Here is a 23,660-nt window from a genome sequence, read left to right as displayed (position 1 = left end):
TAGTGGGTCGTGCAAACCACCCTTTTGAACAATGCTTTTTATAGGGGAGGGGCAGTGGGGATGAGTTTGTGGAACCAAGCAGGCGGTGACCCCAAAATGTTTGGGAAATGCTGCTCTAGTGCACAACAGCAGCCCCTATGCCTTCTCCTTCTAGGTGTAAGGGGCACCAACATTTATGAAGTTTTGATGCCAGCTAAAAATGTGGTTATTCACCCAAGCATTTTAGTAAAGTGCTGTCTTTTCTTGTTTTGTTTTAAGTTGTATTTAAATGAAATATTGTTTTATTGTATTTTAATGTTATTCCCTGTTCTGGGATTGTGAGGACAATGAAGAGCAGCTTGTACAAAATCATTTGAATGAACCAAGAAAAAAACCTGTATTTAAAGCAATATCCTTGCTATCTTCTGGAGTCAAAAAGGATTCCCTCAATCCCTCCACATCCAGCCCGTTTGGTTAAGAACACTTGTCTTTTGCAGGAATGCAGGAAACAGATGCCCCAAAGTGAAATCATGTGGCATTTCAGGAGCCAGGCTCAGTCTTGAAAGTTGTGTAGTAGCACCTCTGAGCATGTGTGGAGTGCTTTCCACCCCAAGCCATGAGGCTTCATTGATCGATTTATAGCACAAGGGCTCCCAGAGCAGCTTATATACAGCAAGACCTTCCCTATCCCTAGACTTACAGCCTAAAAAAAACTATGACACACAACGGAAAGGGGACAGGGAGGGAAGAGGAAAATCAAAACTCGGGCACCAATTTCTGTTGTTCCAATAATGACCATCTGGCCCACTTTGGGGGCAGGAGGTGTCTGGTGGAGTGAAACCTCCAACAGAGCTCGATGGAGCAAGCATTCTTCCTGTTTCTCCCACCGATGGAATGGCTGCGTCCCAAGTGACTGTCAAGGGGGGATTAGACTTCATGCACTGGATTAGAGGTTAGCTATTGGGGTTGCGCTGTGGTCTAAACCACAGAGCCTAGGGCCTGCCGATCAGAAGGTCAGCGGTTCAAATCCCTGCGATGGGGTGAGCTCCCATTGTTCAGTCCCTGCTCCTGCCCACCTAGCAGTTTGAAAGCATGTCAAAGTGCAAGTAGATAAATAGGTACCGCTCCGGCGGGAAGGTAAACGGCGTTTCCGTGTGCTGCTCTGGTTTACCAGAAGTGACTTAGTCATGCTGGCCACATGACCCAGAAGCTGTACGGCGGCTCCCTCGGCCAGTAAAGCGAGATGAGCACTGCAACCCCAGAGTTGCCCACGACTGGACCTAATGGTCAGGGGTCACTTTACCTTTTTATTAGGGCGTTGCATATCCCGGCTAGATTGACTCACCACTCTTCTAGAAACGAAGCCCAATTGTGCTCAGTTGTCTCCAAAGGCCAATATCATTTCCCCTCCCACCAGTCTGGAGACACGGCAAGGCAAAATGCCAGGTGTTGGGGCGTGACTTAACCCTTTTTGTTTTTATCCTCCCTCCCTGCAGAATTCTGCCGCATCGACCAGCCCTTGTGCCACAACGAAGATGAGCAGCTCAGCTTCGAGGCCGTCCTCAACATCCACAAGCAGATGGACGACGATGCCAACGGCGATGTCGACGTGGAGGAGAGCGACGAGGTGAGGGCACGGCAAAGGGCACCCCACTCTCTCGGTCTCCGGTCCCTCTCCTGACCTCCCCACTCCACTTAGTGTACATATGTTTCGGGGGACCCAACATACTCTCCCCACAGAGATTCTAAAGTCTTACGTTGTAAACTGCCCTGTGGTCTTTGGATGAAGGGCTTGTATGAAAATTTAATAAATCAAGCTAGAGGTGACACAGTCGGCTTGGGCAGGAGGTGTCTTGGACTACAACTCCCATCAGCCCCAGCCAGCCTGGCCATCTGGAGGGCACCAGGTTGGGGAAGCTGAAGTTAGACTGAAGCTCTTGGCCACCTCCACCTGTACCACAGGAAGCAGTAATGGCCAGCAACCTAGGTGGCGTTTTAAGAGGACTAGGTGAATTAAGGAAGGAGGAGAGGGCTATAAATGGGTACTGGCCAGGGTGGCTGTGCTCTGTCTACATAGCAGCCATGCTTCTGAATCCCAGTTGCTGGAAATCGCAGGAGGGGAGAGGGCTCTGGTGCTCAGGTCCTGCTTGTGGATTTCTCTTTGGAGCATCTGGTTGGCCGCAATGAGAACAGGACGCTGGACTAGATGAGCCGTTGGCCTGATCCAGCAGGCTGCTCTTATGAACCATACAAAGATTATGCTCAGCAAAACCTCCGTCAGTTGAGGACCCAATTGTCAGGGTGCTGTTGGTGCTCCCCACGAGTAACGATTCTTGACTCGGGATCTGTATATTTACATTGCTTTATTATACAGATGTGTACAAGACAGAGCTGAAGTTCTCATGAACGTTTCAGTCACTTTCAGATTCTGCAAGTGGCGTTTTCCTAGAACGCCTCCAACATAATAATCTGGGAACCCCCAGTCTCCTCCTCTCCTCCTTCTGCTTGAGCCCCCTACGTTGTTGGGGCGACAGATCTGCCACCTCCCGTTCTGTCCTGGAGCTACTCAGTTGGCGTGCGGGCTCCCTAGAGTCTGACAGCCCCTTCACCACTGAGTTCTGTGACATTTCTGGGCTCTCCTGGTGTTGCTTGGGGACCTCAGCATCCAAGAGCCCTCTCCCCTCTCCATAGGGCTCACCGCTGCCTCCTGGTGGTGATCCCCTGACACCAATGCATTGCGGGGGGTTGGACTAGATCAGGCATAGGCAACCTTCGGCTCTCCAGATGTTTTGGACTACAATTCCCACCATCCCTGACCACTGGTCTTGTTAGCTAGGGATCATGGGAGTTGTAGGCCAAAACATCTGGAGAGCCGAAGGTTGCCTATGCCTGGACTAGATGAACCTGAGGGGTCCTTCCCAACTCTAGCGTTTTATGAATTCTACGAGTCTCACCAGAGGACATCTGCCACCACCCAGCCTCCCCCCTCTGGCTGCTGTACTGTCCCCATCCACCCCCTGCAAATTAGCCAAGAAGTTCCTAGCAAAAAAGGGGGCGATGATTGCTTGGTTTAAAACCAGCACAGGGCAACAACCTCCTCTCCCTTCCTGCCACTCTCATAACATTTTCATACGCTTAGAGATGAATGAGACACAGAAATAGGGGAAGCTTTCTGTTAGGCCGCTCTCTGCTTGTCTTTTGGAGCAAAAAGAAGATGGAAAATGCCAAGCCTCCTTTAAGCTCTGGGACTTTCTTATTGAATCCTTCCACCTGCTCCCTTCCAGCTTTAGGGCAGTCGTAGTCCAGCTACTTTTGAGAGGCGGCATTTGTCCTCCTGTACTTCTGCTGCGCATCTTGAAAATGGAGAGCACGAGGAGGCCCTATGTGTGTGTAGAAGCTGAGCCTGAGAGCCAACTGCACATTCCTGCCTCCTGCGACACAGGGGCTTCCCTTAGCCTTCCTTCTCTTAAGCTTTCTTCCGAAACTATGCTGCTTTACTTCAACATTGTCAAAGCAGGCGTGGGAAAGGAGCTGCAAAATGGCTGCAGGTGCTCTTCCGTTTAAGGTAAAGGTAAAGGGACCCTTGACCATTAGGTCCAGTCGTGTCCGATTCTGGGGTTGCTGCGCTCATCTCGCTTTACTGGCTGAGGGAGCCGGCGTACAGCTTCCGGGTCATGTGGCCAGCATGACTAAGCCGCTTCTGGCGAACCAGAGCAGCGCACGGAAACGCCGTTTACCTTCCCGCCGGAGCGGTACCTATTTATCTACTTGCACTTTGATGTGCTTTCAAACTTCTAGGTGGGCAGGAGCTGGGACCAAGCAATGGGAGCTAACCCCGTTGCGGGGATTTGAACCGCCGACCTTCTGATCGGCAAGCCCTAGGCTCTGTGGTTTAACCCACAGCGCCACCCGCGTCCCTGCTCTTCCGTTTAATGTGCAACAAATAAGATGAAAAGCTTAGAGGAGCAAAGGAGGCCTTTGCATGGTGTCGAGAAAATAGATGGAGGGCTAAAAAGATTTTCTGAATACTCCAAGGTCAGTAACTCTTAACCACTAACACCACACTCCTGATGTTAAAAAAGGGAAGCTAATTGCTCCCTGTGGAAAACCGGAAGCCTCTTCTTGAAAGAGATACCTCTCCTCCACCTCTAATGGGTGAGTTGCCTTTGGGTAGCTGCATTTTGCATCCGTTGTCCATTTCCACATGTAGGTTTTTGCTTTGTGATTTCTAAGCACCACCCTTGGAAGTTCCACTCAGTAAGTGGCGTTAATGACAAATATGTGTGTTTAGCGTTGGGGTGCAAAGCACTGCACCTCTGTGTCGATTTTTAAGCACACCGCCAGGTTGGCCAAAATTGTTATGAGCTGGTGAGGCCCTGGCCAAGTTAGCGGAATGAAAAGCGACTATCTAAAGGGTTCCAGTTACAGGTGGGTAGCCGTGTTGGTCTGCCATAGTCGAAACAAAATAGAAAATTCTTTCCAGTAGCACCTTAGAGACCAACTGAGTTTGTTCTTGGTATGATTCATACCAAGAACAAACTCAGTTGGTCTCTAAGGTGCTACTGGAAAGAATTTTCTATTTTGTTATCTAAAGGGTGTCTTTTTCTTTTCCAAACTATGTTTGGAGGATTTCTCATGAGCAGAGCTGCTTAGAAAGGAATCCTCCCTAGAGCTCTTAAAGAAACAAGCCAGATCTCTGAAGCTCAGATTAAGAACTTTCCTTCTCCCTATTTCCCTTAAGGCCTGGACTACTGCAGTTGCTTTGCGATGCTATTTTAACAGATATAGACAGGGCTCTTTTTCAGCCAGAACTCGCTGGAACTCAGTTCCGGCACCTGCCAGGTGTGCACCATTGTAAGAGAACGAGAGAGGCGTTCATGGTGAGTTCCGGCGCCTCTTTTTCTAGAAAATGGCACTGGAAATAGGTATTTGTGTGTGGGGGGGGGACCATTAATTTTAATCTGGAGCTGCAGAAAGAGCCAAGGACTCTGCTTCCAAGGCGCGCACTGAAAGTTGAGTCCTTTTCTCTGTAGCTGGAGCAAGAGCTGGGGATCTCAGCTGCTGTCTTTGGAAGCAAGCCATTTCCTGCACCTGAGCAACCTGCCCTGCCCAATGGGTGTTCGCAGCCTACATCCAGGTGTAGCATCTTCTCTAGGGAGATGGGCCTTTTGAGTCTCCTTCTCCCCCCTCCCAGTGCATTTAGGACTTTCTCACCCCTCCCTTCACTGCTTGAAGGGCAGTTTCCCAGGGGAAGCGTCTTGACTTGGACATGCTTAAACACGTAAGCCTGATTGCTCTTGGCTCTGACATCTGTTTCCACTAAGCTGAAGTACTCGGGGCCTTCCTTTCATTAGGCAAAAGTGATGCTGTCAGGTTGCGTTCCGTGCAGAACGGGAAAGCTGTGTTTTTCCAGTAATCTCTTTCCTGTGGAGCTGAGGCTGTGAGTCGAGGCTGAATCAGAGCATGTTCACATACACACAAGCAGGTCCTGCTAGCCAAACGCAATGCATTCTCCGAAAACGTTCCTTAGGCGAGCCTTCGCATAACAAGTCCACAATCTCCACTGATTCCTATGGGGAAATTTCTAACGCATTCCTAACAAAAAACCCAGGAAAACCCTCTGAAATCTTGCAAAAGGCAAACAAGGAAGGAGAAAATGCTCTCTTCTCTGTCCTATCTCTCCCCCTCCCTCCTTCCCACCATGGTTTCTGGCAAAGCAGCTGCCACAGACCAGCAAAACACAAAATAGCTTGCATATCTGAAACTGCGACATGTATAGCAAGATTTGGGTACTAATTACTCATATTTGGATAAGTGGATTTTCATATAACAAGCATTTGGATAGTGGGACCTGCATATATATGATCTCTTCCGCTTATCATTTGTACAGCATTTGTCATTTGCAAGGTACCTGCCCAATACTTGGATTGTCAAAGATCCAGGCTGATTTGTTGCAGTTCTGTCACAATCCTTCTCGCGTCCCGGGGTGACATCTTAATATTCAGATGTCAAGAATAAAGGAAATCAGCTTTTGACCACAGCTAAGTGGTAGAGACCCACACGGGTGGCGCTGTGGGTTAAACCACAGAGCCTAGGGCTTGCTGATCAGAAGGTCGGCAGTTTGAATCCCCGCGACAGGGTGAGCTCCCGTTGCTCGGTCCCAGCTCCTGCCCACCTAGCAGTTTGAAAGCACGTCAAAGTGCAAGTAGATAAATAGGTACCGCTCTGGCGGGAAGGTAAACGGCGTGTCCGTGCGCTGCTCTGGTTCGCCAGAAGCGGCTTTGTCATGCTGGCCACATGACCCGGAAGCTGTACGCCGGCTCCCTCGGCCAGTAAAGCGAGATGAGCGCCGCAACCCCAGAGTCGGACACGACTGGACCTAATGGTCAGGAGTCCCTTTACCTTTTTAAGTGGTAGAGAGGGAGATGGATCCCTGGCTGAAATGCTGGACAACTGCTGCCAGTAATTGTTGACAATATTGAGGTTGATGGACTAGTGGTCTGGTGGCGCAGTGGTTAGAGTGTTGGACTAGGATCTGGGAGAGGCCAGGCTTCAAATCCCCACTTCAGCCATGAAACGCTCTGGGTGACCTTGGGCCAGTCAATCGCTCTCTGCCTAACCTACTCACAGGGTTGATGTGAGGATAAAATGGGAAGGAGAAGTCTGTACGGCTTCTTGAGAAGAAGAAGAAGAGTTTGGATTTGATATCCCGCTTTATCACTACCTGAAGGAGTCTCAAAGCGGCTCACATTCTCCTTTCCCTTCCTCCCGCACAACAAACACTCTGTGAGGTGAGTGGAGCTGAGAGACTTCAGAGAAGTGTGACTAGCCCAAGGTCACCCAGCAGCTGCATGTGGAGGAGCGGAGACGCGAACCCGGTTCACCAGATTATGAGTCTACTGTTCTTAACCACTACACCACACTGGCTCTTGGAGGAAAGGGGGGGGGGTATAAATTCAGTAATAAATGAACAGACCTTCCTGACCAGTCCTTCATTCTGTGGTATTTGATGCCCCTAGCCCTCAGTTTAAAGGGAGTCTATATATATACAGGCAAAACTTGGGGATTACACTCATGGAATCTGCTATAACTTGTCGGGATCATTCCTCTGTTCCTGCTTAGCTCTTTCCGAGCACAAATCCCAACACCGGTTTAGAGTTTTGAAGAGGCATTAGGCAAAACCTAAGCAAACACACAGCTTAAAGCATCAGATACTCTGAACTCGGTTTATATTTATTGAGGAATTGGCTGTCGGACATAGGAATTGGGCATGAGAGCAAAAGGAAGTTGAATGAAGTTTCACTTGGCCTTTGACATAAAATGCAAAGCCTGTGAGCACGGGACGTAGCTATATTTATCGTGATCAGTATTATATTCATAATACAATAATGAAGACGCACATTAAAACAAGACAGATAAAATACAAAAAGCCAGATAAATAACCTCTAATAAATTCAAGCAATATAGAAACAAATCTGTAAACATACAGGTAATAAAATTGGCACACCTTTGTTAAAATTCCAGTTAGTCCCTAAAGGCCTGTTGGAATAAAACTGCCAGGGGAAGGGCAGGAAGGAGGGAGCCAGCCTAGCTTCTCAAGGAAGGGAGTCTTTATTCTCTGTTTTCTGCAAGTCCCTTCCTTCCTGACTCCAGTCTTGAGAGCACTAGATACTTGGCGTTGGAGCAGAGACAGAACCCGGCTTTAGACCTCTGCCTTCCTTTCCATTTATATCGCACTCATCTTTTTGCTCATAAGCCCTCTGCATATTTGCTCAGCAGCTCTCTTGTTTTGCTAAGCTGCGCTGCTCGAAACCTTTGCCCACCCGCAGCCCTGGGAGCGCTTCTCTTCGCATTTCTTGACGCTCCCCTCCGGGGAGAGGAGTTCTCTGTGTGTTCGGAGGTGGCTGCAGGGACCGCAATTAAAAGGAGCGCCCCTGAACCCCAAGGGGAAATCCCTTCCAATTGGCGGCCTATTTCTGGTCTCCGTGCAGAGGCAGGCGTAGCTCTCAAAGTTCCCGGCGACTTGATTGAACGGATTTCTCTCTCCTCCAGCATTTCTGCCGAGGGAATTGGCAGCTCTGGGTTTGCAGCTGAGGAAAGATGCCTGCCTGCAGGCTGTAACATTAGCAGCAGCTTTGTCCTCCGAATCACGGGGTGAGCACCCCAGAACTCATTTCTGAAGCTGCGGGTGCTTGGGATCCACTGAAAGCCCTGTTCCTCCCTAGCCCAAGGCTGCCTTGGAAGTTGCCAGCAGCACCCTTTGCCAGAGCTGTTTGTGTCGGCCAAGATGCAGCAAAGAATGACGACACATTCCAAATCAGCCGTTTTATGATTTATTTCCCCAGCGGGGCAACAAGACATCACAAGTATTTGATTTATTTTAAAAGATTTATATATCCTGCTTTTCCATCTCGCACCCAGGAAGGATACCCAATGCACCTAGCATTGGCAAATATTTTATTTAACAAAACCCAGTTGCGATAGGTGGAAACTGGCCCAAGGCTTCCCAGTGAGATTCATGGCTGAGGCAGGATTCGAACTCGGGTCTCCACGGTTCTGCCCGATTATGCCACAGTGGCTCCAATTAATCGGGGGAGGATTATGATTACGATTATTAATTATAATTACCATTATTTATTTATTTATTTTTAATCACTTTGATTTTTTTTATCCTTTCCCTGCTCCTCAATTGAACAACAAAACAGTAAAAACAATATCTTAAATAATTTCAAGGCTGTCGGGAACAATCTCTTCCTTCCATCAAATAGCCAAAGTGTTTTAATTAATTAAAGGTTGCTAATTAAGCGTTTGTTTATGAGGACCTACCAAAATTGCAAAGCGTGTGATGCTGCCTGAAAGCTTGCTTTCCTCTTCGCTCCCCATTGCACTTTCCTTTTGTATTGTTTCTGTTGGGCCCTGTCTGCCTTGCCTCTTGATGTGTGTGCAGTGCTGTCCCTGGATTTTGAGAAGAGGCCATGCGCTGTGCTTCTCAGCCCATTCTCCAGAAAGAGCCAGTTACCTCACCATTGAAACATGGCCAGCTGCCTGCTTTTTCGGCTGCTGGGATTACTCGGCCGGCCGCATGTGCAGTGGGCCTTTGTGTCTGCCTGTAGAGGTGTGCCTTCACCTCCACAGCCTGGGGAGGGAGACAGGATCCCAGGTGCCTGGCTCCCTCGGGGCTTAAAACTTGTGGCCAAAAGAAGTCATTTTCCAGCCCTGCTGGGCATGTAGATAGGCAGGCCTACATTAACGTTCTGTCCTCTAATGTTGCCATACTCCAGTGATCTCAGCTATTAGTTGTGATTCCTGAGTTGCAGGGGGTTGGACTGGATGACCCTTGGGGGTCCCTTCCGACTCTACAATTCTATGAATGCATTGTGGCTTAGCTCATGCTCTGTATCTCCTGGCAATGCAGAGGACCCACCGCCTCCTGCACTTGAGGTACAGGACAGTGGCTCCTTCTTGGAGAACTGCTCCAGCCACACCTGAGAGGTACCTCATAGCCGTCTCCAAATATCTCAAGGCCTGCCCCATGGAAGATGCAACAAGCTTGTTTTCGGCTGCTCCAGAGCGTGCGGCCTGAACCAGTGGATTCAAATGGCAAGAAAGGAGATTCCGACTAAACGTTAGGAAGACAGGAAGAGCTGTTCGGCAGTGGATCGGACTCCCAACGAGAGATGCTGGGCTCTCCTTCCTTGGAGGTTTTTAAGCAGAGGGTGTATGTCCCTCTGCCAGGGATTCTTTAGCTGAGATTCTTGGATTGTAGAGGGGTTGGACTAGATGACCCCCCGGGGTCCCTTCCATCACTACGGTTCTACGATTCTATGACCGCGTCCTCTTCCAAGAGACCTTGGAAGCCTGTTTTCACTGGGGCTCTGCTGAAGGAGGGCCGACCGGGAGATCACTTTTCCTTCCTGAGCTAAATATACTGAGCAACAGCTGGTTCCCCTGCCTACATCCCTGGAGGAGATCACGGCTGCTCTGAGCTGTGCACATTGGCCACTCTCGATGACATTGCCATGTTCCCCGTGGAGGTCACAGGCTGTGGGGTGGGGTGGGGGAGCAGGAGAGGATATCTCTTTCTTTGCATTCCTGCCTGGTTTGGCTGCACCCAGTGGCTTATAATCTCCAGAGATCTTGGAACATCTTGGGAAGGTTCACCCTGCCCTCCTCACCACCACCCTCCTTTATTTTATTTCATTTCATTTTCAAATCATGAGTTTGGCTCACTGAGAATGTCACAGGACTGCACAGATTTTCTTAATCCCTCTTTTCAGGCGGTGCAGCTTCAAAACTCTGCTCAGTCAGGGGCCTTTTGGCCAGCCTGCCAGAGAGGGGGGGGGCATTGCAGAAAAAGGATCCATTGGGCACTTCTAGAGTCCTTCAGCACTTTCTGGCTCCAGGAAGGCCTTCCTTCCTCTCCTTTGCAATTAGCTGCTCTTCCGTCTTCTTCGGCCTGCCTTTTCCACTGTCTTCCTTGCTCCCTCTGTTACTCATCTAGCAGGATCTGCACCATGCATGGATTTGTGGCTCAGCTGGGAAAGGGATTGGCCCCCCGTTAGATGTTTTACTCAGCCTCTTGATCATCGGGATTTGCTTAATGCAGTGGGGTGGAGGGTCACAGCGATATTGAGCTGGATTCTGAATTCATTTGTGTTCTGCTTTCTGCCTTGCCACATCTCTCTATAAAACGGTGCTTTGCCTTGCTTGCCCTTTGGTATTTGATATTACACACACACACACACACAGAGAGAGAGAGAGTTGCATTAGCAGTACAAAAGTGACTTCCCGGGGGTGCAAGCCTGGGCCGTGCGTATGGAGGTCCTGAGCTACCCAGATGACAAGACGTGCTATCTCAGGCGTGCAGATATAGTCCAAAGGAAAGGCAAGCAAGACGTTTGGCACCATCTTGGCTGCAGGAGTTGCTGGTAGGAGGCATTCAAGATGTCATCCAGCTGCCTTAGGAACCCAACTCTGGAGCTGAAGAAGGTTTACTCCTGTGGCTTTTCTTCTCCCAGAGATGTCCTGCAAGGCAGCGGAGGTTTAGGAGTTTTCCTTCTCCTATATGGGCTCCCTTCCAGGTGGATAAGCCCTATCTGAATATATCCTCTCTGTAGTCCTCAAATCATAGAGCTGTAGGGGCATCTCATCCATGCGTCCAATGTAGGGATCACATCTCAAGAATCCCTGACCAGATGGCCATCCAACCTCTGCTTGAAAACCTCCACAGAAGTTGAGCTCACCACCTTCCAAGGGAGTCCACTCCACTGACCCTAAGGCACGGTTTGTTTATTTATATACCTCCTCAGTTAGGTAGCTCCTTCATGCATCTGATGAATAGAGTGGTGGCTCACAAAAGCTTCCGCCACTGTCTTTCAAAAGATACTCTTTCCAGGTGTTGCTCTGGGTGCCCTCACTGTTTTGAGGAATACTTGGTAAGAAGCTCTCTCAAAAGTGACACTGAGCCTTTGGAAGCTCCCCCCAACCATCCCTCTCAGGTTCATTCCATGCCATTGCTGGGTGAAAGCTGTTTTCCCCCCACCAGAGGGCATTTTTTAAGGGGGGGCTTGCAGTTGGAAGGGGTGTGTTTTGCTGGGCTCATTGTCAACACCCCCTTTTCATTTTTGAATATCTTGTAAATATGGAAGTGACTGTTTTACTGAGGCCTTTTGCTGAAAGTGTGAAGTGTGCTTAAAGGCTTATGCTCTGCTATATATTTATAGCTGAAATCCAGGGTTAGGGTTAAGCCCTTTGCATATTAAAAGAGGTATCGTATACCGAATTTTTCGCTCCATAACACACACTTTTTTCCTCCTAAAAAGTAAGAGGAAATATCTGTGCGTCTTATGAAGCGGATGGTGGTCCCTGGAGCCGAATTTCCCAGGGGCCCAAAGAGGATCATGCTTTTTATTTTACAAAGAGATAAAGGGGGTGTTGAAAGGACCCCGCTCAGCAGCTGATCAGCAAGAGATCAGGAGAGAGATAAGAGTCCCGGCTGCCTTTCTGCCCCGCCCCCTTGCCCAGGCCTCCATTGTTGAATGTGCTGCAGAGGGAGGTTGTTTGTTTCCCCGGCAACAGGTGGCTGGCTGATTAGATTATCTGTCTGGAAACTGTAGAAAAGGCTCCCTTTCCTTTAGAAGCTGCAGAAATGTGAGTTGAACCCCATAAAAACAGAACTTTTCCTCTTTGCTTTTCCCCCTTTGCAAAAGCAGTTTTGCTTTTCCCCCTTTGCAAAAGAAAGCTGCAAAACTTTGAGCTGATCCTCAAAAAAGCAGGGCTTTTCCCTTTGCAAAAAAAGCTGCAAACTTTTAGCTGATCCTCAAAAATACCAGGGCTTTTCCCTTTACAGAAAAGCTGCAAAACTTTTAGCTGATCTGATCCTCAAAAAAATAGGGCTTTTCCCTTTGCAAAAAAGCTGCAAAACTTTTAGCTGATCCTCAAAAAACAGGGCTTTTCCCTTTGCAAAAAAAGCTGCAAAACGTTTAGCTGATCCTCAAAAAAAAAAAAAAAAAACCAGGGCTTTTAGAGGAGGAAAACCAGAAAAAAAAAATTTTTTCTGGGTTTCCTCCTCTAAAAATGAGGTGCGCCCTATGGTCCTGTGCGCCCTATGGAGCGAAAAATACGGTAACTATAGATGCTTGTAACAAGGAACAGTGATTTCACTGATGGAAAATCCTAGCAACAAAAACTGATCAGGAGTGGAAAGGTTTCCATCCTTTTGGAACCTTTCAGGTTAATTATCTTGAATTATTTAATGAATTATGGTGTGGTTTGGGTCAGGGTAGAAATAGATTTTGTGGATTTGGCGGCTATTAACAACTCGGAAGTCAGTGGTTGTAAAATGTATGTAACTTTCCGAAAACAGTTGTGGTTTTCATTCAAAACAACAGCATGATGTGAAGGGGGATTAATGTAATACCTTTAGAATTGGTCTAAAAATATATATCATCTGTGTAAACTGAAGAGGAAGTTTCTTTGAGTTTTAGATACTACTGGTATCTGACTCTGCAGACAAAGAGGGAAAAGATATAATTCATGACAGTTCTGAAGGTAGAGTGAATGGAGGCTGGGTGTGTATGTGTGTGTGTGATATATTCCACTTTTGCCAATCTCTCTCCTGAATCCAAAGTCCCTGGGCGTCAGTTGATTCAGGAAGTGAAGGATATGACTAGCCAGGAAGACATTCCATCTGCCGACCTTTTTGGACCTCCAAGCAGAGAAATGCAAATGCGGCTCTTCTGTCGCTGCCTGTTGAAGGGGGTCTGTGGCGATTAACCTTGAGAGGGCTCAGGTGTGGCTTTGCAAAGAGACACTTGAGAGCCCTGATCTCGCGGCTGCTGTTTCGGAAGCCACCTTTGCTTGCCCTTGCACACATCTCCGAAGCTGTGAGTTTCAGAATATCCTTTTAGTAGGCAGGTGCTAAGATCTTTGGAGGAAAAAAAGGGACGCAGCCTATTCAGCTTGTCCTGGATGTGGCTTAGGAACGTGATGCTGCAGTTTATTCTTAGCCTCGCGGCAGCAAAGATGAATTTGCAGTTTGCGCACGGCGAATGGATTTCCTCTTCTTGGCAGACTTATCTTTGCTTTTCTTCAGAGGGTCAGAGTCGCCTGGCTTGTTGAGCAGATCCGCTAGGTGTGTGTTTGCACTCTTGTGCCTCCACGTGGACAGTGCGGACCAGCTACTTTTCATCTCCGATGGGAGCAGTTGGAAAGGCCACCTCTCCTTTTCTAGCTTCTCTGCAAAGCTCTGTAGCAGAGTAAGGGGGGCAGGACAGCTCTAGTGAGCAAAGCTGCATTTCTGCCAGTGGCCTCATTAAGGAACTGCAAATGGGGACAACCCGGCCCATCACTCAGGTGAACAGCTGTGCTTCAGTAAAGGTTTGCATAGCAACAGTGAGAGCATGGACATCAGTAAAAGCATGCAAAAAGAGGCAATTGGTTCAGTGTCGTGTGTGTGTGTGTGTGTGTGTGTGTTTGTGTGTTTAAAAACCCTTCTTTTAAAGGCTTCCAGGAAAGGTTAGCAGCCCGGGATGAGGAACTGGTGGTCTTGTGCACTGATGGGAAGCCGAAAGGAGAAAGAAGCCCGTGATTTTTTTTACAAGGAGCGGGGTGAATAGGACACATCGGGACAGACAAAAGGAAGTCCTTCGTCACGCAGCGTGCAGTCAAACGGTGGAACTCTCTCCCACAGGAGAGCCACCAACCCAGGTGGCTTTGAAAAAGGGTTAGGCAGATTCACGGAGGTGAGGGCTAGCAGTGGCTACTAGCCAGGACGGCTAGGCCTCTGCCTCCATAATTGGGAGACAGCAATGCAGTGGCTGGAAGCCACAAGAGGTGTAAGGGCTGCTCTTGTGCTCGGATCCTGCTTGCAGGATCCCTCTGGTTGGCCACTGTGAGAACAGGGATGCTGGACTAGTTGGACCATTGGCCTGATCCAGGCGGGCTCTTACTGTGTTCCGAGTGATGGTTCCCCCGTTCCTTGGGGGACTTGCAGTTTAATATCTTACGCAAAACTGTGCTCTTGTGTGTTAATTCTTTCTGCAGCCCTGTGAAGTAGCTCAGCCCCCAGACCAGTTCCTTTGTTGTTTCTGAACCTAGGTCTGCCCTGTCCACACCCAACAAAGTTTTAGCTTCTCTTGCACTCACTGTTAAAATGAAACCATCCCTTGCACGGGACCTTGTGCAACTGGTTGACTCGGGGCTGTGTTTTTCCCCCCTCCAGTTCCTGAGGGAAGACTTGAATTACCACGACCCAACGGTCAAACACAGCACCTTCCATGGGGAGGATAAGCACATCAGCGTGGAAGATCTTTGGAAGGCCTGGAAGTCGTCCGAAGGTAAGGCTGGCGTCCATCTCCGGCTGCCTCACCTCAAAAAAGGAGACTGCAGGGTTGGGAAAGGTTCAGAAAAGGGAAGCCCAAATCACCAAGGGGGTGGAGCAACTCTCCTATGAAGAAAGACGGCAGCGTTTGGGGCTTTTGAGTTTAGAGAAAAGGCGAGCAACAGGCTGCATGATAAATGTTGATGCTATTATCCGTGGCGTGGAGAAAGTAGATAGAGGGAAAAGCCTCCCTCCCTCCCTCATAGCATTCAAACTCGTGGGCATCCAATGGAGCTGAATGTTGGAAGATTCAGGACAGAGGGAAGAAAGTCCTTCCCACAGTGCAGAGCTAAACTGTGGAATTCCCACCCACAGGAGGCATTGATGGCCACCAAACAAGGATGACTTTAAAAGAAGAAACAAAATAGAAAATTCTTTCCAGTAGCACCATCTCAGCCCTTGCCTTTCCCTGCAAGACTAGGTTTTCCACACCTATCAGCCAATCACCCATTCCCACCACCCTTCTGAGTAATACCCCTCCCCACTCCCTCACTATATTTAAGGATCTGGTGACTTCCGTTTCAGTGTATCTGAAGAAGTGTGCTTGCACACGAAAGCTCGTACCAAGAACAAACTCAGTTGGTCTCTAAGGTGCTACTGGAAAGAATTTCCTATTTTGTTTCGACTACGGCAGACCAACACGGCTACCCACCTGTAACTTTAAAAGAAGACCAAACCAGTTCGGGCCATCAGTGGCTACTGGGTACCCGTTGCTGGAAGCCACAGGAAAAGAGGGTTCTCTTGTACAGTGGTGCCTCGAAAAGACGAAATTAATTCGTTCCGCGAGTGCTGTCGTATAGCGGAAATTTCGTCTTGCGAAGCACGGTGGGAGGAAGCGCGGCTTTACGGGGGGGGGGGAGAAGAAGAGTTTGGATTTGATATCCTGCTTTATCACTACCCAGAGGAGTCTCAAAGCGGCTAAGATTCTCCTTTCCCTTCCTCCCCCACAACAAACACTCTGTGAGGTGAGTGGGGCTGAGAGACTTCAGAGAAGTGTGACTAGCCCAAGGTCACCCAGCAGCTGCATATGGAGGAGCGGAGACACGAACCCGGTTCCCCAGATAACGAGTCTACCACTCTTAACCACTACACCACACTGGCTCTCGTTTTGTGAGTCGCGGCCTTAGGAAACTTTGTCTTGCGAAGCACCCTTTCGCTAGCGAATGCCTTTCGTCTAGCGAGTTTTTCGTCTAGCGAGGCATTCGTCTAGTGAGGTACCACTGTACTTGAATCCTGCTTGAAGGTTTCCCACTCTGGGAACAAGATTCAGGGCTAGATGCTCCCCCGCTTTGGCCTGATCCAGCAGGCTCTAAACGTTCTCAATGTTCAAAACCTGCCTCTCTGCTCCTCCCTCCCTCTCTCTCCTGCTCTCTCTAGCAGCCTCTTGCGCCTTGGCGCACTTCCTTCTCCTCCAGCAAAGCCTCTCTCTCGACTGGCCTGTGCAGCCCTTGACCGGTTTCAACTTTTGCATTTTTTAAAACCGAGTTTGCATCTGTGACTCCTCCATCACAGTAGAACAGGAAGTACGGGGGAAATAAGATGCAAATAAAAAATATATATAATCAATGGGGGGATTATCTCTTTCCCTCCCCCCCCCCTCCCCGCACTGCCCTCCTTTCCTGTGGCGATAAAGAATGAGCGAGGTTCAGTAATGAGTCACAGGAGGCACTGCGTGAAGGGAAAAGGGCGTGAGTGGGGAGGGCCGTGGCGCGTCTGAGAGGTTTTTGGTATATTAGGAGCCTGGATTAAATACTGGTATGTTTAATCCTGTATGTTTAATCTTGTTAAGGCATTTCAGGAGACACACAGGGGTCAGACTCCCGTTCTACTGCCCTGTTGAGAGGCTCCGGATGCTTCAAGGAAGCTGAGTGTCGGAAGATCCAGGGCAGATTAAAATGAAGTCCTCCTTCACACAGCAACTAGTCACTCTGTGGAACTCCTTCCCACAGGAGGCAGGGATGGCCACCGACTTGAGTGGCCATAAAAGAGGATCGGGCAAATTCATGGGGGAGCAGAGGGGGGCCTTTGGTGGCTGCTAGCCAGATCGGCTATGCTCGGCCTCCACAACTAATCACCAAACTTAAAACCATGGAGAAACCTGGTCTGAACAAAGACATTGGATTCTTATCTCATTATACATGACAAAGCTATCTTTAGCCATCTCACCCCTTGCCTTTCCCTGCAAGACTAATTGCAGCCATTAAGAGTCGTCAACAGGTTTTCCACACCTATCAGCTGATCACCCATTCCCACCACCCTTCTGAGTAACACCCCTCCCCACTCCCTCACTATATTTAAGGATCTGGTGACTTCTGTTTCAGTGTATCTGAAGAAGTGTGCATGCACACCAAAGCTCATACCAAGAACAAACTCAGTTGGTCTCTAAGGGGCTACTGAAAAGAATTTTCTGTTTTGTTTCGACTATGGCAGACCAACACGGCTACCCACCTGTATCCACAATCAGAGGCAGAAATACTTCTGAATACCAGTTTCTGGAAACCGCAGGAGGGGAGAGGGCTCTGGTGCTCAAATCCTGCTTGTTGGTTTCGCAATGGCATCTACAGGGGTACCCCGTGTTACGTACGCGATCCGTTCCGGGTCACGCCACGTAACCCAGGTGTACGTAATGCAAACGAACAAAAAGAAAGAAAGAAAGAAAAAACCTGGAAGTTCGTGAGTTTTTGCACTTCTGTGCATGCACGAAGTGTGCAGAATGCTTTTGCGCACCAGTGCGTTGCGCACGCTCCGTGAAGGACCTCCGGGTCGCAGAGGTCCGTAACTCGAACATACGCAACACGGAGCGTATGCAACACGAGGTATGACTGTAGTTGGCCACTCCTGTGAGAGCAGGATGCTGGCCTAGATGGGCTACTGGCCTGATCCTGCAGGTGCCTCTCGTGTTCTTCAGAGTTGTATCTGCTCTCCAGCACTGAGGCATCCTAGACAAGGCAGCAGTGAGAGCAGAGGACTTGCAGTGCTCTCTCCTCTCCAGAAGTGCCACAGTCGTGCAGAGGGTGTCGAGTGCCTCCAGATAAGGCCGCAGCTCCTTTGCCTGCCACACTCAGCAAACACTTCCCCGATGCTGATACTTCTTGCTCCCTTTATGGCCTTCTTAATCTCCCCTGGCTGCTACCCATTCTAATCTTCATGTACTTGTCAGGTTTTCCCCCCAGCAGAAAAGTGCGGCTTGCAGTCTGAGAGCTTTGCTGCCAGATCCTGTCCTCGTTGTGAAGCTGGATAGACCCTCCGCTGCAAGTCACAGCGGAGGCATTATTTTTATTTTTATTTTTATTTTATTTATTCAACTTATTCACCGCCCTATACCCGGAAGTCTCAGGACGGTTCACAACAAGACCACAACATATAAAATCAAACCAAAACCAATAACCCAATACACCCCCCCCCCAAAAAAAGCTACATTTTAAAAGGGTGTTGGGTGCCAATAAGATCAACCAAAGGCCTGGTTAAAAAGGAACATTTTTGCCTGGCGCCTAAAGGTATTTAATGAAGGCGACAGGTGAACTTCCCTGGGGAGAGCATTCCACAGAAGGGGAGCCATTGCAAAGAAGGCCCTGCTCTCATGTTGCCGCCCTCTGAACCTCTTGGGGAGGAGGCACACAAAGGAGGGCCTCAGAAGATGATCTCAGGGACCAGGTAGAGGGAAGAGGCAGCCCTTGAGGTATTGCAGTCCTGAGCCATTTAAGGCATCTTCTCAGGAGGAAGGCAGAGCCCAACAGCACAGTTGCAGGAGCTTCTGTGCTGTGCTGTGTTTTCTGATTGCAGAGGATGCTCTTATATCCTCACCTGTAACCATAGGTAGAAAAGCAGTCAGTTTTTATCAGCATGGAGCAAGCTGGTTTTCTGCTGCTTCAGAGGGTAGGACCCAAACCTATAGATTCAAACTGCAAGGAAGGAGACTAGGAAGAACTTCTTGAGAATAAGGGCTCTTTGACAGTGGAGCAGACTCCCTTGGGAGATGGTGGACTCTCCTTCCTTGGAGGTTTTTAAGCAGACGTTAGATGGCCATCTGTCATGGATGCTTCAGCTGAGATTCCTGCCTTGTAGGGGTTGGACTAGAGGATCCTTGGGGTCCCTTCCACCTCAGCAATCCTTTGCTTTTAAAAAAACAAATGCATGAGCAGATCATTAAGCAAACGGTCTGTGAGCACCTAGAAAGGAACGCTGTGATCACTAAAAGTCAGCATGGGTTTCTGAAAAATAAGTCATGTCAGACCAATCTGGTCTCATTTTTTGACAGAATTACAAGGCTGGAAGATGAAGGGAACGCTGTGGATGTAGCCTATCTTGATTTCAGCAAGGCCTTTGACAAGGTGCCCCATGACATTCTTGTAAAGAAGCTGGTAAAATGTGGGCTAGACTATGCTACCATTCAGTGGATTTGTAACTGGCTGACTGACCGAACCCAAAGGGTGCTCATCAATGGCTCCTCTTCATCCTGGAGAGAAGTGACTAGTGGGGTGCCACAGGGTTCTGTCTTGGGCCCAGTCTTATTCCACATCTTCATCAATGACGTGGATGATGGGCTTGAGGGCATCCTGATCAAGTTTGCAGATGACACCAAAGAGACCTTGTGGTCTCTTCCAACTCTATGATTCTATGAATTAAAGCTATGTGAGACTCTACTTTGTTAGTGCCTGAAGGGGCGATTGCCTGGGAGGTGTCTCTGTTGCCACTCATTTCCAAAGCGCACTCCAGGAAAGCGCAATCGTGGTGTCAACCTGCAGAGATGGCCCCTTTCCTCCTTCTCAGAACCACCAGTGGTGGGTCCTGCCCCCTCTCAGCATCCCAGGCAAGTTGGACAACTCTAGACTAGGCTTACTCAGAAGTTAAAATCATAGAATCCTAGAGTTGGAAGAGACCCCAAGGGCCATCCAGTCCAACCCCCTGCCAAGCAAGAAACACCATCAAAGCATTCCTGACAGATGGCTGTCAAGCCTCCGCTTCAAGACCTCCAAAGAAGGAGACTCCACCACACTCCTTGGCAGCAAATTCCACTGTCGAACAGCTCTTACTGTCAGGAAGTTCTTCCTAATGTTTAGGTGGAATCTTCTTTCTTGCAGTTTGAATCCATTGCCCCGTGTCCGCTTCTCTGGAGCAGCAGAAAACAACCTTTCACCCTCCTCTATATGACATCCTTTTATATATTTGAACATGGCTATCATATCCCCCCTTAACCTTCTCTTCTCCAGGCTAAACATACCCAGTTGTTTAGGGCATTCCAGCATCATGGGTTGCTCAGCATTTAAGCAAGCAAAGGTCCACTGTGTTTGAGAAAGAGCAATTGTCCACCGCCTGGTCCTGCATTTCAAAAAGGTCCAGCCCACCGTTAGTTTTATCTGAACAAAGATTCATTAGGTGAAATGTCCCTGCACTGGGGTGTGTGTGTGGACCAGATGACCCTCATGGCCCCTTCCAACTCTTCCATTCTATGAAAGTAAGGAAAGAAAGAAAAGGAGAAAGGACACAATAAAACATTTTTGAAAGCAGAGGGATACAATTATGCTTACGGAAGTATGTAGTTGCACAGAGACAAGCTTGTCTCTCACACGGGCAGGTCATCTTCCTCCTTGAAGGAAAGTTCATCCACCCCCTTCTCATCATTTTAAACCACCTCTTCTGGTCAGAGGAGACTGGCGTTCACGTGCTCCCTCCCTGCTACCCCCCGTCTCTCTGCATGCACTCTGAGGTGCAAGCCTTATTCAGCTGAGGGCAGTTTCCCCATAGCAGTTATTTTGCCTTATTAAAGTCACTCCTACCATGTTGCACAACACGCCCACCCCCGGCTGGATTTAAATGTCCCCCAGACTAAGCTAGCAAGCGAGAAGCGACCAGCCACCCACCCAAGCCCTTCCACCCCGTGCTGCTGCCAGGCTCTGGCTGTTTGAGGCTCCTTCCTTCCCCGCCCACCTGCATCTGCCTCCAAAATTGTCTGAGCAAACAAAAAGGGGAGGCTCGGCTGCCGTGCCTCTGCCCACATGCCGGCTGCAGGATTCTTCTCTCCTCCGAGGAGCTTGGTGGAGTGAGCGCTGGAGTCTCGTAGGGCTGAATGGAGCAGAGGAACGTAAGGAGAGCCCTGCCGGAGCAACCCGGTGGCCCATCTAGTCCAGCATCCTCTTCTCACAGGGGCCAACCAGATGCCTGTGGAACCTGCAAGCAGGATTTGAGCACAAGAGCACTTTCTCAAGAGAGCCAGTGTGGTGTAGTGGTTATTATTATTATTATTATTATTATTATTATTATTATTTGTACCCCGCCCATCTGGCTGGATTTCCCCAGCCACTCTGGGCGGCTTCCAACAAAAATCAGATACAAAAATATCACACATTAAAAACTTCCCTAAACAGGGCTGCCTCTTCAGGTATTTTCTGAATGTCAGGTAGTTGTTTATCTCCTTGACCTGTGATGGGAGGGCGTTCCACAGGGCGGGCGCCACTACCGAGAAGGCCCTCTGCCTGGTTAAGAGTGGTAGACTCGTAATCTGGGGAACCGGGTTCGTGTCTCCACTCCTCCACATGCAGCTGCTGGGTGACCTTGGGCTAGTCACACTTCTCTGAAGTCTCTCAGCCCCACTCACCTCACAGAGTGTTTGTTGTGGGGGAGGAAGGGGAAGGGGAATGTGAGCCGCTTTGAGACTCCTTCGGGTAGTGAAAAGCGGGATATCAAATCCAAACTCTTCTTCTTCTTCTTTCTCCCCTCCTGTGGTTTCCAGCAACTGGTATTCAGAAGAATCGCTGCCTCCAGCTGTGGAGGCAGAGCAGAACCATCCTGGCTAGGAGCCATCGATAGCCCTCTCCTCCACAAATCTCTCCCATTAAGCCATCCAAGTTGGTGGCCATCGCTGCTTCCTGTGGGAAGGAGTTCCACAGTTTAACTCTGCTGCGCGAGGAAGGGCACCTTCCCAGCATTCAGCTTCATTGGATGCCCACAAGTTCTATGAGAGAGGGAGAAAGGCTTCTCTCTATCCACATTTCTGTGCATAATGGTGTAAACTTCAAGCATGTTGCCGTGACTTGACCTCTCTCACCTTTTCCCCAGTGTACAACTGGACTGTCGATGAGGTGGTGCAGTGGCTCATCACCTACGTGGAGCTGCCACAGTACGAAGAGACCTTCAGGAAGCTGCAGCTCTCTGGGCATGCCATGCCAAGGTCAGTTCCGGTGGTGCAAAAAAAAAAAAAAAAGGAAGCTGGGTTTTGGTCTGTGGGTTCCCAGGGTTTTGTGAGAGCGCTGCTTGGAGATCCCAAGTAGCTTGGCAAAGTCAGTTTCAAACCTGCTTTCGGTGTATAGTGTCGATGGGCCAGCGGTGGAGTCGTTGTTGGAATGTTGGACCTAGGAGACCTGGGTTCAAATCCCTGCTGAGCCATGAAATTTACTGGGGTGACCTGGGGGGGGGCACCCACTGCCTCTCAGACTGACCTCTACCCCACAAGTGGGATATAAATGCCACATTATTTATTATTATCCAAGGATCACAGCGTGCTTTACAATATCAAAACACAAAAACCCATAACGTGATAAAGAAGTATTGCAATAAATAAAATTATTTAAAAAAATAAAACTTATCCATCTGGCCACTTTCTCATTCTCACACATTTGTGGGGCTAACAACTAGCTCCCTGGGTTTAGCAAGAGTTGTTCTCTGCAAAGCAGAGAAGCTATCCCAGCAAAGGAAGCTTTCCTGCTTTATGAAATGAGAATAGCTGGTCCAAAATATCCTTGTGAACGGCCAGGAAGCTGCCTGTTAATCTCTTACCTGCCTGCTGGTGGTGAGTCCTGACAGAGCTTCCCTGAGGGGCTACTTGACCAAGCTGTGTTTTTTGCTCCAAATGCCCTTCAGGTGTGACCACCTCCTCCGCCTCCCTCTTCCCCGCAGGTTGGCAATCACCAACGCCACCATGACAGGAACTGTCCTGAAGATGACCGACAGGAGCCACAGGCAGAAGCTGCAGCTCAAGGCCCTGGACACGGTGCTCTTTGGGCCGCCTCTCTGTGAGTGATGTTCATGTGGGGTCACGTGACTGTATGTGGGTGAAGTGTGTCAGCTGACATGTGTGGATGGGGAACATCTCTGGGGTGCTTCTGCTAGGCACTCTGGAAGCTGCAAGGACTCCTTGTCTTCTTCAGTGATCCCTCGTAGCCGAGTAAGAATGTCTTCCATCGACACAGTTTTAACAGTGAGTCCATAAGGCCAATTCTGGATCCACACGTCCTTGCACAGTGGAGACATCGGTTTCCGGGCGGGAGTTGATCACGATGAGGGTTTGCCAAGCGTGTCTTCCTCTTAGCACGTTTCTCCCTTTTGTCCTGAGTTTGAGCGTCTCCAAAGCCACACCTTTGGTAAAGGCTGTTCTCCAATTGGAGTGCTTACAGGCCAGTGTTTCCCAGTTGTCGGTGTTTGTAGTACATTTTTAAAGATTTGCCTTGCCTTCAGACCTCTTTCGTTGACCGCCAGCATTACGCTTTCCATTTTTAAGTTCGGAACAGAGTAGTTGCTTTGGAAGACGTTCATCAGGCATCCGCACAACATGACCAGGCCAACGAAGTTGATTTTAAGAATCGTCGCTTCAGTACTGGTGATCTTTGTTTCTTCCAGTACACTGGCATAAGTTTTTGGTATGAGCCATTCAACAGGGGAAGGGACTCCCTTGGAAGGACTCACCTTCATTGGGTTTTTTAAAGTAGAGTTTGGATGGCTGTCTGTCTGTCAGGGAGGCTTTAGCTGAGATTCCTGCAGTGCAGGGTGTTGGAATAGAGGCTCCAGTACTCTTCTCATGAGGTGG

The 23,660-nt window shown here is 49.1% G+C and overlaps 1 protein-coding gene and 1 pseudogene across 7 annotated transcripts in view; one reads left to right on the top strand and one right to left on the bottom strand.

Moving 5' to 3' along the window:
- LOC117044872 overlaps positions 1-23,660 on the bottom strand; it is a 934,741-nt pseudogene that overhangs the window by 253,914 nt on the left and 657,167 nt on the right.
- Positions 1-23,660, top strand: part of STIM1 (stromal interaction molecule 1) — a 113,107-nt gene that overhangs the window by 50,448 nt on the left and 38,999 nt on the right. For all 7 annotated transcript variants that reach the window (XM_033145658.1, XM_033145660.1, XM_033145659.1 and 4 more), the window contains 4 exons: positions 1,476-1,606; positions 14,702-14,816; positions 21,917-22,028; positions 22,754-22,869. In XM_033145658.1, coding sequence (XP_033001549.1) covers positions 1,476-1,606; positions 14,702-14,816; positions 21,917-22,028; positions 22,754-22,869 — 474 coding nt within the window. The remainder of the gene's footprint in view (positions 1-1,475; positions 1,607-14,701; positions 14,817-21,916; positions 22,029-22,753; positions 22,870-23,660) is intronic.

Source organism: Lacerta agilis, chromosome 4, assembly GCF_009819535.1.
Source record: "Lacerta agilis isolate rLacAgi1 chromosome 4, rLacAgi1.pri, whole genome shotgun sequence".
Classification (NCBI taxonomy): domain Eukaryota; kingdom Metazoa; phylum Chordata; class Lepidosauria; order Squamata; family Lacertidae; genus Lacerta; species Lacerta agilis.
This window is presented reverse-complemented; position numbering and strand designations above follow the sequence as displayed.